Below are 16488 nucleotides of genomic sequence, written 5' to 3'. Positions count from 1 at the left end.
AGGGCTAAATATTACAGTGTAGACATTCAGGCTTGAGCTGGAGCCTAGGGTCTGAGACCCTTCCCCCTTCTGGGATCTCAAAGCCTGGGCTCCAGCCTGATCCTGTGAGTCTGCACTGCAGTTTTATAGCCCCACAGCACAAGCCCTGCAAACCCAAGTCAACAGCTGCAGCCATGCCCAAGGGTCTTTTATCACAGTGTAGATAAACCCTCAGAGAGCATGACTGCAGGTGTTGAATTAAAGTCAGACCTGCTGAGATAATCACAGTAAATTGCAGGATTCTGCAGTTTAAGGCTCAGATCTAGAGGGAGTGTGTCACAGGACTCCCCACCAAGAAAGATGACAGCTCAAGTCCTGAGATGTGAGTGAGTTATCCTCAAGGAGCCCATGAAAGGATCAGGGGTGCAGTTACCATAGGAACGCTGACGTATAGATGTTACTCATCTTTTGCAGTAATTGGAGTTCTTCGAGAAAGGTTTTCCCTTGTGAGTGCTCCACTTCAAGTGACTCCTTTGTACAATAGTCAGAGAATGTGTGCACCAAGGATCATGTTACATCCCTGCAGATTTCAGCAACTGGAACATCTTTGAGTGGGGCCACAGACAAACTGTGATCTAGCAGAGTGTGCAATCACACTCAGGAGAGGTGGAATCTCAGCAAAACCATAACAAGGCAATAGTGCATCCAGCGATCCATTTAGAAGGTCTATGTGGAGGCAGAGGCATCCGTAGAGCTATCTGCATTGGACAAAGAGTCTAGGGAGTCTTCCTGAATGCCCTAGTTCTGTCCAAGTAAGAGGCCATCTTAACATCTAGCATATGAAAGGCATACTCCTGTGTAAACTGATGTGGCTTAGGGAAAATAAAAACAGAAAGTGGATAGTTTGGTTAATGTGAAACTCAGAAGTAAGTTTAGGTCATAGTGATACTTTCTCCTTGGAGAACACAATAAATGCAGGGCCTGCCATTAGAGGCCCCATCACCCCAACCCTTCAAGCCGAAATGATGACTACTAAAAGGTCTTCATAGACACATGTGGCAGTGAATATGTAGCTAGTGGCTGAAAGGGCTGTTTCATGAGACAGTTAAGAACCAGTCTGAGATCCAAAAGTGGCGTAGAGAATCTAACATGGAAAAAATTCATATAGCCTTTTAGGAATCTTGTTGGGGTCGGATGAGTGAATATTGACAAATCTTTTACTGGCACGTGGAAAGCTGTTATTTCTAGGAAGAAAAAAAAAAGCAATGGCTGTTGAAAATAGCAATTCCAGTCCTAAAAACCATTGGGAAGCATTTCTTGCTCAATTTTATCCTACTTTTTCTACAGCAAGTTACAGTGGATCAGGATATTTGATTTGGGAGAAAAGTAGTAACAGCTGCCCGAACTGAGCTTAAGCACTCCTGAATTCTGAGGGTGTGCAAATCCGGAAGGCAGGTGCTAGATTCCCTTTCTGAATATTAGTTATATCTGGAAAGAAAAAGTCAATTTCTTCTTTCATGGCTCAGAAGTGGAAATCCTCCCAAGTGCCTGGTACTGTATCTAAAGCTGCCCAGGTCCAGAGTCTCCCCTCCCTTACTTTTCATTTTAAATTCTAGTGGGATCCATGTACCTCCCTTGCTAGGCTTCAGATAGAGAGGTGCACTGTCCATTTAGTCCCCCCAGTTCCTTCTTTGGGGGCTGCAAGGTGAGGTCACACCAGTATCCCTAATCCAGTCTGGGGAAGTTTTCTGAAGGGCCTATCTGGGCCAAAGCCTTCTACTCCTTGGGCACACTTGTTCCTCATTCACAGTGCCACCCCTTTCTACTCACAACAAGCTGCAGCATGGCTCAGCTACCTCACTCCCTACCCCTCTCCTTCCTGTTGATAGCTACCAAGGGATTTCTGGGAAATGTAGTTCTTTCCCTGCTCCAGGTCTGGCCCTATAGGCAGGGAGCTAGGCAAGCAACTACAGCTCCCAGGGTCCTATGGGTTCTCAGCTCCCATGCTGGATCCCCAGCTGCTCCATGGCTCTGTTTCTGCAGGGTTGTGAGAGGGGAGGAAGTGAGTTAAAAAAAAAAGGATGGTCAAATGCCACTCCCTGCAAATGTGCTGCCCCAAGTACCTGCTTGTTTTGTGGGTGCCTAGAGCCGGCCCTGATGGTACCCAAAGTGCTCAGAGCCTCACTAGCACTCCTCTTGGGACCTGAGGTCTCCTGTGACTCGATCTTTGAGAGGAACTCTCTGTTCCTCCTCTTACCCCCACTCCCTAGATTCCGAGTGGGAAGCTCTTTGTACTGCTCGTATGGTTATCAGCATCTCATTCATGGAGAGTATTTGGGACTGGGGTTTCAATGCCATCTTCCCCTTAGAAGATCTCAGTGATCATGCATTGACAGAGGTGCAGGGTCCCTGTCAGGGGAGTTCCCTGCACCTGGATCAGAAGCCAGTCTTAAGGCTTGCTCGATCAGTAAGAGCCTGTACCCTTAAGAGAAGGGCTCCATCATTAAGAGTGTATATCCTTAAAAGTGCAGATCTTGCACTTTCTGGGACTACGAGAGTTCCCCAAACAATGAATGCACTGGGAATGCCAATTGTTAATGGGAATTGCATCTCAACATCAGAGGCACCTTAAACCCCAGGGATCCCAGCATCCGCAGCAGAAGAAAACTTCTTCAAGCCCCTCAATAAGAGAAAAAGAAAAACCAAATATATGTATATTGTTAAGAAAAGAAAAAAGAAAAGAAAGGGAGAAGAAATGTTTCAACAACTCTAAGGTATTAAACCTACTACTAAGAACTAACTATCAAAGCTAAAATAGGAACAGGCACACAGCAAAGAGAATATAAGAACATAATATAAGAACGACCATACTGGGTCAGACCAAAGGGCCATCTAGCCCAGTATCCTGTCTTCCAACAGTGGCCAATGCCAGGTGCTTCAGAGGAAATGAACAGAACAGGTAATAAAGAGGCACATTAAATTCAATCTCTAACAGAAGGTAGTTGAGAAGGAACTGAAGGCGGTTCACCTGTACAGCCCTATATAGTATCAGTATGAGGCATGAGGATGGGAAGGGCACATGCGTGGGTGAAGTGGACACTGCTACCAAAAATTCTCAGCAAAGGCATAGGGGCATATATGCACCTAAAGGGGGGTGCCCACAGGGACATTACTCAAATAACTGAAATTTTGTCATTTTCCCTGTGTAACTTAATGGAAGGGTTACCAAGTGAGATCTCAATATTTTGCCAACTGTTTTAGCAGAAAGCTTACAAGGAATGGAAAAAGGGAAGGATCAACAAGGAAAGCTACCTCCTGGAGGTCAGAAAGTGTAGGGATAAAGTGAGAACTTCCAAAAACCAGACAGATTGGGACCTTGCAAAGTAAATTAAAACCAATAGTAAAAGGTTCTACAGCCATATAAATAAAAAGAAAACAAGAAAACAAGAAATGGGACCACTAAGTACTGAGGATGGGGTGGAGATTAAAAATAATCTAGGCATCGCCCAGCACCTAAGCAAATTCTTTGCCTCAGTTTTTAATAAGGATTATGAAGAGTTTAGGGGTAGTGGCAGGGTGGTTAATGAGAACAAGGACATGGAAGTAGAAATTACCACATGAGGCTGATGTCACACTCAAACATCTTAATGGCACTAAATCGGGGTGGGGCTGGATAATCTCCATCCAAGAACATTAAAGGAACTGGCAGATGAAATTGCAAGCCCAATAGCAAGGATGCTCATTCTGATCAAATAAAAGCTGGTTAATATAGTTAGTGACATTTAACTGTATTGTAGGAATAAAGCAGAATAAGAATATTTACCATTTAAAATTAATAAAATAATGCAAGGAGACAAAGAAAATTAACGTTTGCCAGTATTCCTCAAAATGCTCCACTAATTTAAGCAAACAGCATGTGAGAAGACAGCAAGGTGAAAGTTACATTATGATTCCACAGTATTTGAACAATATTAAGTATATCTGTAGTCAGTTCTTGTCTACTACTCACCACCATTTATATGAGATTTTATAGAACTTGAGAAGTACACAGAAAAGGTCAATACTACTCATTCCAGGGACAAACTATTGTAAATAAAACAGGAGGTTACACTACAAAATCTGTATTTGCATTGAAAAAATATGATTCAAAATAAATATGATTCAAAATAAATAGATGATTAGTGAAGAGAAATTACAACCCTAGAATGTTCTGCCTCCCACACATAAGAGAAGGTAATATGAGGGGAAGTAAAAGAAAAATGATTTCAGCAAATGTCATCAAATTCTTAAAAAGAGAAAAATTATATACTCAAGGGAATATCCGACCAATAAAGGTTCCTGAGCCATCATTTTGAGAACAGTCAGAAAACCTGTTACATTATTGGAGAATAGGTGCTTAGAAACAATGCTACTTCCTGGGGAAAATCCTCAACCTCCACCAAACATCACTAACATTTAGTGTGAATTCTTAAAAGTTCTCCTTGCAAACAAATTCTGGTGCATTAATCTAGGATATTTTTATATGGAAATGTGCACTCTACATTATGGTAGTGAGCATGATCAAAATGAAATATGCCATCGTTGTCACCCAGTTAGGAGGAGTTTAGTATGGAATCTATTACACTGTGTTCTGCTGATGATTTTCATTTTGGAGCTCTGAATGCAGAGAATAGGCTTTTTATAAATTAACCTCTGAGGACAAGTAAATTGTGAGATTCTTTTTTAAGATTAAAATACTCTCTACAGAGCTCAGAAACTGCTCAAAGGGCTAATCAAGATCAGATAAAAGCATATGTGGGTCTCATAAACCATCTTGGATTCCATCTGCTTAAGAGAATCAGAATTAAAATATGGTAGTGGTGAGGAATAATGCATGGATATTATCTCCCTGACTTCTACAGAGACTAGGCTTGAAATGAATACACATGGAAACACAAAAAGAAGAGAAAAGAAGATTTTGGGTGTGCTGTGATGCTGAATTTAGGCTTGAAGCCACAGATGACCCATCCATATCTTTGCATCTGCAGTATCCACAGACATGGACAGACTGGGTAATGCCTTGTGTTACTATAGATATGGTGTGTTTTTGTCCCTCAGCCACCCTGTAGTCATTAAATTCATTTGCTAGGCCTTTAACTAAGACCATCACTTTCAGTTCACATGCAAGTACAAGCACAGAAGCTCAAGGTGTTATGGGAGATATGGTAGCTCTACATACTCCCAGAAAAATAGTTCATGTAATAGTGCATCATGGCAGTTCACTAGATGGGCTGTGGCCTTCTGGTCAGTCACAAATTAAAGTGAGTGTTTTGCTGCCATGGCTATTGGGGTATCCAGAAGCACTTATTCTGCAGACCCTAAGGCTGCAGACCAACTGAACAATATGAAGGCAGGTGCCTTCGGGGGATGGAGTGGGGGAGGAATGTTGCAGAAATGGCAAGTTCTTTGGAACACTCCTTTCCCCCGCGCTCCACCTCAGGGCTGGTCTACATTAGGGGGTGAAATTGATCTAAGATACACAACTTCAGCTACGTGAATAGCGTAGCTGAAGTCGAAGTATCTTAGATCGAGTTACCTACCGTCCTCACAGTGTGGGATCGACGTCTGCAGCTCCCCTGTCGACTCCGCTACCACTGTTCGCATTGGTGGAGTTCCAGAGTCGACAGGAGCTCATTCAGGGATCGATATATCGCTTCTAGATGAGACGCGATATATCGATCCCCGAGAAATCAATTGTTACCCGCCAATACGGCCGGTAGTGAAGACGTACCCTCAGTCTTGCCTGGGTTCCATTTTCAAAAGCTGCTGCTTATGGCTAGGCACTGAGCAATCTGAGAAATGGTACTATTTACATTGGAAGATCTACTGTTTGACCCTGCAGTTGGAACAGATGGGAAACTCTCAGTCTGAACCAGCACACAAGCGTAGGTTTTGGCATGTGCTTCCAAAGTGCATAGTATTCTGAGCTATATCATTTTTCTTGTTGTTTTGGGAGGATGAAGTGGTTACTGACATGTTCTGAGGAGTTCGTTCCAATTCTGATAGTAGTGGTCATGTAAGCGGATTAACTGTGCTGGACATAGACACTGACTCCATGGATGCTGCATGGCTAGAGCACCCAGGGAAAAAAAATCGTGGGTGCTCACCACCCACCACCCATAGCTGATCAACAGCACCGCCAAAAAGCTGTTTGGCAGCTGTGGGAGGGGTTTGAGGAATGATGGAGAGCAGCAAGCAGGGGGAGGAGTGGGGGCGGGAAGAGGCAGATCAATGGTGGGGCCTTGGGGGAAGGGGTTGAGTGGGGGCAGGGTCTTGGGCAGAGCAGGGGTGGAACACACCATGGGAAAAATAAAAGTCAACACCTATGATTCTGGATGGAGAAGTAGTATATTGTTCACACGATTATTAAGCAATTGGTTGACCAATAAAAGGCTGGTGACAACTTGTGGTGTGGTAAATTGAGTTAGACATGTTAAACCTACTGTTCTTATCAAGATGTGGCATGGTAATAGCAGTGCTAATGCTTTATACAATTTCAAGGTGGACAGGTTTTCAGAGTTGATATTGGTAGCAGCCAAGAAACTCTCAGCAGTGCTGCAACATCTGTGGAGTATTGGCATATATTGGCTAAAAGTTTCCTGGAGGAATCAGTTGCTTCAGAAACCTGGAGGTCAAATTACTTTTTTTGCAATTTTATTCCAAGGTGGGTTTGGATCAGTTGATACACTAGTTAGTTACTCTGCTTGATCAGGGATTATCATTTTTTCACTATCATAGCCAAACTTGGCTTTTATGTCTATGGTGGACTTTCCTGACCTTGGAGGGAAGGTCAACCAGGGTCCATGGTTGAGAGTCGCAATACACAACAGCTCATCTACTCAAGTTCTGTATGTCTTGCTATCACTGTTCCACTTGAACTTTCTAAATCAAAGTGCTTTTTATTGCTGTATTTGCAGCTAATCTCTTTGGAAAATTTTAGAGGAGTGAGCTACTAACCAGATTAGTGCATGACACTTTTGAATGATTGGTGTTTCATAATGGCCAGGCATGGGTGATTAAGAGTGTCCACTTTACCATAGGTTCTCTAAAACAGACTATATGGGGTGGGGGTAATTTGTATCTCTGGCAATGTGCTATTCCTTCCTTATGAACACTGAGAATTCTGAGAATTGCTTTTTGCATCCCCTGTTTCAGATTCACTTCTTCCATCACCTAGTGTAGATATCAGTTTCTTAATATTTTAATAATGTGTATTTCCTATCTGGGTCTCCATTCAGAGGATTACAAAGCTCAAATATTCAAGACAGATACTGTGAGGATTTGATCCTGAGGATACTAGGACAGTTGGCAGTCTGACTAATATATGGCACTATTTGTCAGGGCACTATTTATTTAATGATTCTGGTAACCATATAGGAGCTTAGTATTTTAATTTGGATAACAAAGTTAATGCTGCTAGGTTATCTTTTTATCCAGGTCTCTAAACAGCTATCTCCTAGATCACAACAGAGATATGTGAGCACAATATTGTGCAATGAGCACAGGAACAAATAGCAGACAGGTGACTAGATACACTGCTAGCTCTCAACCCATCCCAGATTCACTTTTACGGAATGGCGTGAGGAAGACATCATCTACATATATTAGAGTCAACTAGAACTATTGATGTGGTAGTGAGCAGGCCTAACATATTTTAATAATCCATTAACAGCAATGGATCATAAGCTTTTTTGTTGGAGTCTCTCTAAGGTGGATTATGAACAGATGAGAAATAAGTGAAAAATGTACTTGGTTGTAGTTACCTCATTACCTTGTTTCATTAACAGCTCTTCATGCAAGTTATTGCCATCTAAAGACAATTCTAAAATATATTTCCAACATTCTTTTGGGTCTATCAGGACCAACGAACAGAAAGTTCTTCCCAAAACACATTTTTGGGGTATGTGATCAATACCACCACCAACTTTCATTTCCTGCTTAATCCTTCAACCTCTCTCCTTGTGTTTCCTTTCTGCAGCCTACCAGCAGCACAATGCACTGCAAGCAGAATCTTTGTCTCCTACTGAAACTGAAAGGGAGGATGTAACTTCCAGAAACTCTTCCCTCTTCAGCACCTCTCCTTAGGAGGTTATAAGGTTCTCTTTTCTCCAAGGATGGACTACATGAAATTACCCAAACTGTAATTTTACCCAAACCAAGAATTATTAAAAGCAGAAACAGTGAACTAAATCAAAATAAACTGTTTTTAACATACCTAGATGTACACTTCTCATAAACTAGATATGACATTCTCAGCAATAATTACAAAGAAAAAATGAAAGATCTTATGTATCTAAGCAGCAGGTCGCTGATCTGACATCTCTTTCTCAGAGTCAGCCCCAGTGTAGGGTTCAGAGAGAGATGCATGTCTCCATCACTCAACAAGCCGTCCCATGACCCAGGGCAGCCATCTCTACCTTCAAAACCAGTTTTCTCCAATCACCTGCAGTATGGTATGGGAGAGTCCTAAGAGAAAGACTAATGTGGATACAAAAATGCTTTAACAATGATAAATAGTAGTCTTTCAAATGCTCAGCAATCCAGCTCAGATAGCACCTCTCTGCTGCATGCCCCCAGGACTTGTTTATACTAGAAAGCTTGTAACATTTTAACTATTCTGATATATTTAACATGGTACAACTGACCTTAGGGTGGATGCAACTAGATTTTGTATGAAGGTGTATATAGTATAGAGTATACTTTGTGTGTGTGTGTGTGTGTGTGTGTGTGTGTGTGTGTGTGTGTGTGTGTGTGTGTGTGTGTGTGTGTGTGTGTGTGTACAGACACACACACACACTAGGTTTTTCCTGATATAACTATTTTGTTTTAAAAAGAAACCACACCCTAACTAAAATTATAAACCATAATCCTTTTGAGACTAGACCAGGACCAGTCTTCATTACTGCAGAACACAGAGTTTGGGTGTGACCTTTTTTTTTTAAATCCCCTACTTTAAATCAAATGACCCAACTCAACGTCCGATTGCTATGAAATATAAATTGACAAATCCTCAAAGCCCACTGTCACAGGATAAAAAGTTGCTATTGCATTAAATAATCTTGAGATTTTACAGTGTGGACTTTTTAAAGTGTTTAACAGAGCATTTAGCACACTAGCAGAATTTAGCATATTTACATTTTCTCACACAATGCAGTTAACACTCTTACTGGTATTTTAGACACCAGTTAATGCGTTTTTATGTAAAATGGGCAAACTCTACATCACTGCAGGTGCCTGGTAGTTACTATTTTAGCAACACAATTATCCAGTGCCTGAGGCCTCTTAGAGATTTATTAGACTTTTACACCTTTTCAATGGATATTGATAAAAGTTCACAAAGCTTGACTACAGCCTTAAGATCAGAAGGAGAATATTAATGTCTGACTTATTAACTATTATGATTTTATGATTTCACAAGGTTAAGTATGTCACATACATGGATCTTCTTAAAGATAGACAATAAGTAAATTAAAATGCCTAATAAAAGTGTCTAGTACAGGCAATCCAGGTCTTACTCAGGAAAATAGCCAAGGTAGGTGGGTCAAATTAACCTTTCTGATCCGTTATGAGAAAGGCAATTCAACTCCCAATTTGCAGTCTACCTAACAAAAATAAATGCCTAAAAGAATTCTTTTTTAAAACTTTGTTTATTATAGAACTTCCCCTCAATCCAAAGTTGCAAAATTATCCTTGGAAAAATTAATGAATGCCTCAGAACATTGCTGTGAGAAAGGTAAGTATCTTAATTTCAGATGTGGGAAAGGTGTGTCAGATAGAGGTTATTCAGCAAGCCTGTTGCAGACTCAGGAACAGAACAGAGGGTAGGATCTGTGAAAGGACTTAGATCTTGCAATGCTGAGCATCACACTGTGTAAGTTTTAGGCACCTAGAAAATCACAGGAAGAACACTGTGCTCCACAAAGCCAAGTTAGGCTCCCTATACAATGAATGGGGGAGAGATAGGCACTAAAAATGAGATGCACAAAAGCCAGCACACTAGGTGCCAAGCCACTGGGAGTGGTGACAACAAAGATGTGTGCTAAATCCCACCCCTCTCTTGGAGTTAGGCACCTACATCTGGATTGCAGTGAGGTGCCTATTTCTGTTTAGCAATCCACAATTGGGAGCCAGCAGCCCAGAGCCTGGTGGTTTAGGCACCTAAGTTGTTTCTTATAGGAGTAAGTTAGACACCTGCCTCACTCCACACAGAGTGGTGAAGGAAGAGGTGTGCAATTTTAGCCTAGTGGTTAGAGAACTCACCTGGGGTGTGGGGCACCCTCCATCTCTCCTGCTGAAGCTGTACCGCTGTGGACAAACAACAAAAGAATGATTGGAGCATGGGGACTGGACCTTGTGTCCCCACTGAATGACAGTCGTTCTCTCTCTGGCTTGATGACTGTTCCACAGTGGATAAATACAAGAGTGAGTGAGAGAGAGAGGGACTACATACAGTTCAGTGGTAAGGGCACCCAGCTAAGAGGTTGGAGCCCCAAGATCCAGTCCACTTGCTCCAATCTCTCTTGCCTTATTTATCCACAGTGGAACAGCAGGGAAAAGAAGGAGCTAACCTTTGCTCAGAGTAGATAATTAACTCATGATCTAGCCCTTAATAATCTGACATTCATACATATTTTCAAAACTGTGATTCATGAACAACATTATGATTACCAAAAAGTCAATGGTGTTGTTTCCGATAGTTCCATATACTGTTGTGGTTTCTTACTTGTCAAAATGTGCTCTCATTCCAATTATTTGTAGTTAGAAGATTATACCTTGCAAATATGATATAAATGGGTACAAAGTGGTGACACAGGAAAAAAGTCAAAACAAGGGCAATAGGGAGAAGTATGTAATTTTGGAAAATGTAAACAGAGTCCTTGTTTATAATATTATTCATATGACTCAGTATAATTATCATCTTGTAAACATAACTCACTGCTGTTCAGAACTGTGTAATCCACATAGTAATTTGTCAAATTAAAAATATTTTAGACTGCCATTTCATGTCTCTTTCTGTTTTTATTCACTTTACCTATATGAAATGGGAGCTTTGGGCTTTTATTTTGTATTCATATATATTAATTCAAAGGTACTTCATTTAATTTTATTCTCTGGTGGTTATTTTGTTAATTGTTAAGTAGTTAGATATTCAGAACCTTTTAAATTTATTTTGTTGTTTCTATTACAGATTAGTGTTAAGTACTTGGTAAAAATAGGATGGTGAGAAGGTCACTGAACATGGCTGGGAAATTTGCTCTAGAAAGTTGGCTTCTATTCCTGGCTTTTCCATAGACTTCCATGGGAATCTAGGAAGTCATTTAACCCTTGACTCAGCTTTTCTTCTATAAAATGTGGATAATATTTACATCCTTCACAGAAGTTCATTAATGGTATAAATCACCCTGAGATCCTTAGATAGTAGTGAAAAATATTATGTCAACAGTGAAATATTATACATATCATCAGACTGTACCAGTCATAAGATAAGAGAATAGTGGTGATTTACCTGTCCTTGAGGAAGGTACTCTTGCTATTTCTAATGAACAAGGTTTCTTCGTAACTGCTATGTCCATGAAATCACAAAGGTTGTTTTCATTTTCTGAAGAATGAGCATCAAGAGACGCAGAAGGTACTACTTCCAGTGTATAGCTCCTTTTCTTTTGGTAAGACTCCTGAAAAGTAGAAATGCAACTACATGATAAAAATAGTCTTTCTGGATGCAGTAAAACTGGAAAAAAGAAAATTGTTCAATAACTCCATCAAAAATAAAACTTAAAATTCAACAGTTTAAATAAATGACTTCCTATTGAAACCCTAAATTTAGTGACTAGAAGGGGTTACTTATAGTCTATCATAAATTAAATAAATTTCACCGTTGAATATTACTTCTTTTAAATTTGTGATTATTGTGTATGGATTTCTTTAACTCTTCGTAGATTCATAGATTCCAGGGTCAGAAGGGACCAATGTGATCATCTAGTCCGACTCCCAGTGACCCATGTCCCATGCTGCAGGGGAAGGAGAAAAACCTCCAGGGCCTCTGCCAATCTGCCCTGGAGGAAAATTCCCTCCCGACCCCAAATATGGCGATCAGCTAAACCCTGAGCATGTGGGCAAGACTCACCAGCCCGCACTCAGAAAAGAATTCTTTGCAATAACTCAGATCCCATCCCATCCAATATCCCATCACCAACCACTGGGCATACTTATCTAGCGATAATCAAAGATCAATTGCCAAAATTAGGCTATTTGACATATGGCAAGCGCTCTACTGCAGTTGCTTTTACTGTACCTTTTTTGTTAAGTTCTGATTCAGGTATACATCCTGATCAGATTTTAAAAGTGTGTTTTGTGAAAGAAACAGAATTATATAGAGTTAATAAATGGAATTTCTTTGTTTTCAGGGATTTTGTCAGTTTGTTCATACTATACATATAACACATGGATAACTTGATCTATTGTTCGATGGCAGAACCCAGAAGAGGTTAGTTTTCTTTGAATATCCTGAATGAATAGCGTTATGGGCACTAGGGCTCTCTTTGGTTATTCTTTTATGTGTGTGCTTTTGTGAATAGAAACAATTAGAAATGGATACTTACTGGTTGTGATTTCCTAAGAAATAAGAGGAATCCCTTGATATCTATAGGCTACAGGATCAATGCAAATCCCCCTGAAGTCAATAAAATGACTCTTATTGGACTTCAAGCTGAGTTAGACTGTGCCTTAAATTAATATTTAAATATTAGTGATGAATTCTAGGAGTATGAGCTCTCTACCTTTGCTAATGCTGGAAAGAAGCAAACAGATAGAAGATATGACATGTTCACTCTGCCAAATCATGAGATTGGTCTCAGTGTTCAAAACCACTAAATTAAGTAGGGCTTGGCTGGTTCCGAACATGAGTAAAAATAGCAGTCTGGTACAGGAATTTCTCTAATTTCATGGTTGCAATCCAGCAAAATATGATAAAGTATTCAAAGACAATCTCTCACAGGAACACAGTGTTTGGCTATTCTGTGTCACCCATATGGATGCATGTAGAAATCAGACACCATATAAATCTGATATGACAAGAAACTATGCAACAGGCCAGAAAACACCATATGTTCATAAGAGTCACACATAAGCAAAGTACTTCCCAGCAAACAATGTAAGAATGTGCTACCCAGAGGAGGTCATGGCATATCAATTTCCCCATAGACTAAAAAATATTTCATCCAGCTCAAGGCAAACAGATGGCTGTAGATAGCCAGACCATTTCTGCTGTGGAAGATTTGTGCATCGATTGGCCCTTTAAACTACTAGATCCTTCTGCAGTTTTTACTTTACTCAGTTCTGCCTATGTATGGAAGTTCAAAAGCAAATTATAATTCTGAACCTACTGGGAGGCAGAGACTCCAGCACCAGTGTCATGGCAAGAGCAGCATGAGTACTTTCATAGCCTCTTCATGATTCCACATATTAACATTGGCAGAACCAAATTTCAGTGAACTGTTCGTTTATACAGGAGAAGGGGATTCAGGGAAGAGGAGATGATTATTGGAAGAGAAGTAAAAGAAGAAGCTGGAAGAAAAGCAGCATCACGGAAAATGGCGGATTAAACAACTATAAACTAAATATAGGAAATGCTTTTCAGAGAAAATAAATATATAGAATATATGCAAGAGAACAAACAGGCTAGCATTAATAATTAAAAATTAATCATTTCCATTGAGAAACAAAAGCAAATAGGGCTCAAAATAAAATTTAGAAAAGGAAACAATGAATGGGGAGAAAAAAAACTGTTACATCTTTTACCCTTCCATCCTGTCGGTATGTTTGTCTATTCAGAGTGTAGGCTCTGTGAGATAGTATCTTTGTTTATATTTCTGTATAGTGCCTAATGCACTTTAAGGCACTGTATAAATAAAGAATTGGGCAAGTTTTGCATTTGGGCCTCCTGAATTGTCAAGTATGATTTTTTTAAACTCAAAATGGTCTCATTCCCCAAATGAAGAACATACAAAATAGTGCTTTTGATACTAAGCCTGCAAAGATTTACACATGTTCTTAGCTTTAAATATGGGAAAAAGTCCAGTTGAGGACAATGGGATTATTCACAGTGAGAAAAATATAGCACATTGACAAGTCTTTTCAGGATTGGTGCCTTAGATATAGCTCATATAAGACCCTGCAAAATCCTGCATTTTGCACAAGGGACTGCGAAGTGTTACAAAGGAATCTTAGAAAACGTTGGAAAACATAATCCCAACATTACATATAAAATGATTTGGTGTACAGTAGCTGTTCACAAGAGAGACCTTGGAGTCATTGTGGATAGTTCTCTGAAAACATCCACTCAAAAAAGCGAACAGAATCTTGGGAATCATTAGGAAAGGGATAGATAAGAAGACAGAAAATATATTGCCTCGAAATAATTCCATGGTACGCCCACATCTTGAATACTGTGTGCAGATGTGGTCACCTCATCTCAAAAAAAAGGTATATTGGAATTGGAAAAGGTACAGAAAAGGGCAACAAAAATGATTAGGGATATGGAACGGCTTCTGTATGAGGAGAGATTAATAAGACTGGAACTTTTCAGCTTAGAAAAGAGATGACTAAATGGGGATATGATTGAGGTCTATAAAATCATGACTGGTGTGGAGAAAGTAAATAAGGAAGAGTTATTTATGCCTTCTCATAACACAAGAACTAAGGGTCACCAAATGAAAATAGGCAGTAGGTTTCAAACAAACAAAAGGAAGTATTTCTTCACACAATGCACAATCAACCTGTGGAACTCTTTGCTAGAGGATGTTGTGAAGGTCAGGACTATAAAAGGGTTAAAAAAAAGAACAGGATAAATTTATGGAGGATAGGTCCATCAATGGCTATTAGCCAAGATGGGCAGGGATGGCGTCCCTAGCCTCTGTTTGCCAGAGACTGAGAGTGGGTGCCAGGGAATGGATCACTTGGTAACTGTTCTGTTAATTCCTTCTGGGGCACCTGGCATTGGCTGCTGTCGGAAGACAGGACACTGGGCTAGATGGACCTTTGGTCTGACCCAGTATGGTCATTCTTATGGAAATGATAGCAGTGTACTAGTAAAGTGTTTCCTTTCTTTCAATCAGAATACCTCTTCTACCTATGCTAACTCCCATCCTAAAGGATTATTGTTGTTTTGTTTTGTGTATATGAAATTAATGAATGGACAGAAGAGAAGAAATCTTTCAAATTAGTGTAGGGATGCAAACAACATGGTTTCTTCTGAATTCAGAAACAACAACAGTTGTCCTGACTTTCCGATAAAGCTTGTACTCTGTCTCCCCTCTCACACAGGGATGTACAGTCCTCAGAGACAGCTGAGCCCGTATGGTTCCACTTTCCTGGAAGGTGGAGATTTTGAGAGCCCATTCCAAGGGTGTGCATCCCCTGGCACTCTGTTCCACAGAGGTTCCCTGCAAGTAGTCTCACAAGGTAACTTGAAGGAGGAGGAGGGGGTTAGGGTGGATGGTTCTGATGCATTGCAGTTCCAGTGGCCACTGATCCTTCACAGAGGGTTGTCAAATGCTGCTACTCCGTCGCAAAGAAAAGGATTTCTTTCCCATGACTTCTGGGGAAGGATTTGCCCCTCTGTGCTTATGACTGTATTCTACTATGACAGACAGCACAAATTTATTTTCCATGGCAACCAAATACAATAGCAGAGCTCAATTTAGCCCTTGTACATGACATCTGCTGCTGGAATAATACAGGGTGCAGGGCGTATGGTGATGACAAATCTGCCTAGAGTGGATTGCAGCACAAGCTAATGGGGGGCCCATAGGCACCAATACTGTTCTAAAAGTTGTTGGCACTGTTTGGAAAGTGGCAATGCCTAAGGTGCCTGGGGATGCCCAAGATGTCCATTTCCAGTTTGCAAATTCTGCTTTCAGGACATATGTGCAGCTCATGTTGCAAGATTGCCAGGCAAAATTGTTAAAGGTGGTAGGGTTACTAGTGAAGTTGGTGGAAGCTGAGTTACCAACAAGTGAACTCCCCCTAATATTCTAATAGTAAAAAAAATGCCAATAAAAAGACCAGTGTAAGTTACATATGCCAAAGGCAAATATTATCTTTAACCAATATCCAAAGACATCTGGAATAGTATCAGATGAGCAATTCACTCAAAAAATTAAGCATCAACTCAATAAAGAATATGTAGATAAAACAAATATAAAATTAATTTCTGCTGAACCAAGAGGTCAATGGGAACACTTCATGGTTGGTGTAATATGTTCCTTTCTGGGTGTGCCAAGGTTCATTCTTGAAATTGCATAGTTAAATACAGTTTAAATAGCTAGATGTTAGCAAATCACATAAAATTGTTTTCAAGTCTCAGGCACCAAGCATTTAATCCTCACTTATTTCTAAAATGGAAAGCTGTGTGCATTAATCTTAAGTATTAGGAGCTGTTTCCCTTTTCCCTACCCCCATCCCCCATGGAAT

At 40.3% G+C, this 16488-nt stretch overlaps 1 protein-coding gene across 8 annotated transcripts in view; it reads right to left on the bottom strand.

Moving 5' to 3' along the window:
- The window catches only part of ANKS1B (ankyrin repeat and sterile alpha motif domain containing 1B), a 756551-nt gene that overhangs the window by 458856 nt on the left and 281207 nt on the right, over positions 1 to 16488 (bottom strand). For 4 of the 8 annotated variants that reach the window (XM_030548473.1, XM_030548475.1, XM_030548472.1 and 1 more), the window contains exons 10-11: positions 11525 to 11690; positions 10279 to 10323 (exon numbers count right to left, since the gene is read on the bottom strand). In XM_030548473.1, the coding sequence (XP_030404333.1) occupies positions 10279 to 10323; positions 11525 to 11690 (211 nt within the window). The remainder of the gene's footprint in view (positions 1 to 10278; positions 10324 to 11524; positions 11691 to 16488) is intronic. The other 4 variants (XM_030548477.1, XM_030548479.1, XM_030548478.1 and 1 more) reach the window with 1 other exon arrangement.

Source organism: Gopherus evgoodei, chromosome 1, assembly GCF_007399415.2.
Source record: "Gopherus evgoodei ecotype Sinaloan lineage chromosome 1, rGopEvg1_v1.p, whole genome shotgun sequence".
NCBI classification, from domain to species: Eukaryota; Metazoa; Chordata; order Testudines; family Testudinidae; genus Gopherus; species Gopherus evgoodei.
This window is presented reverse-complemented; position numbering and strand designations above follow the sequence as displayed.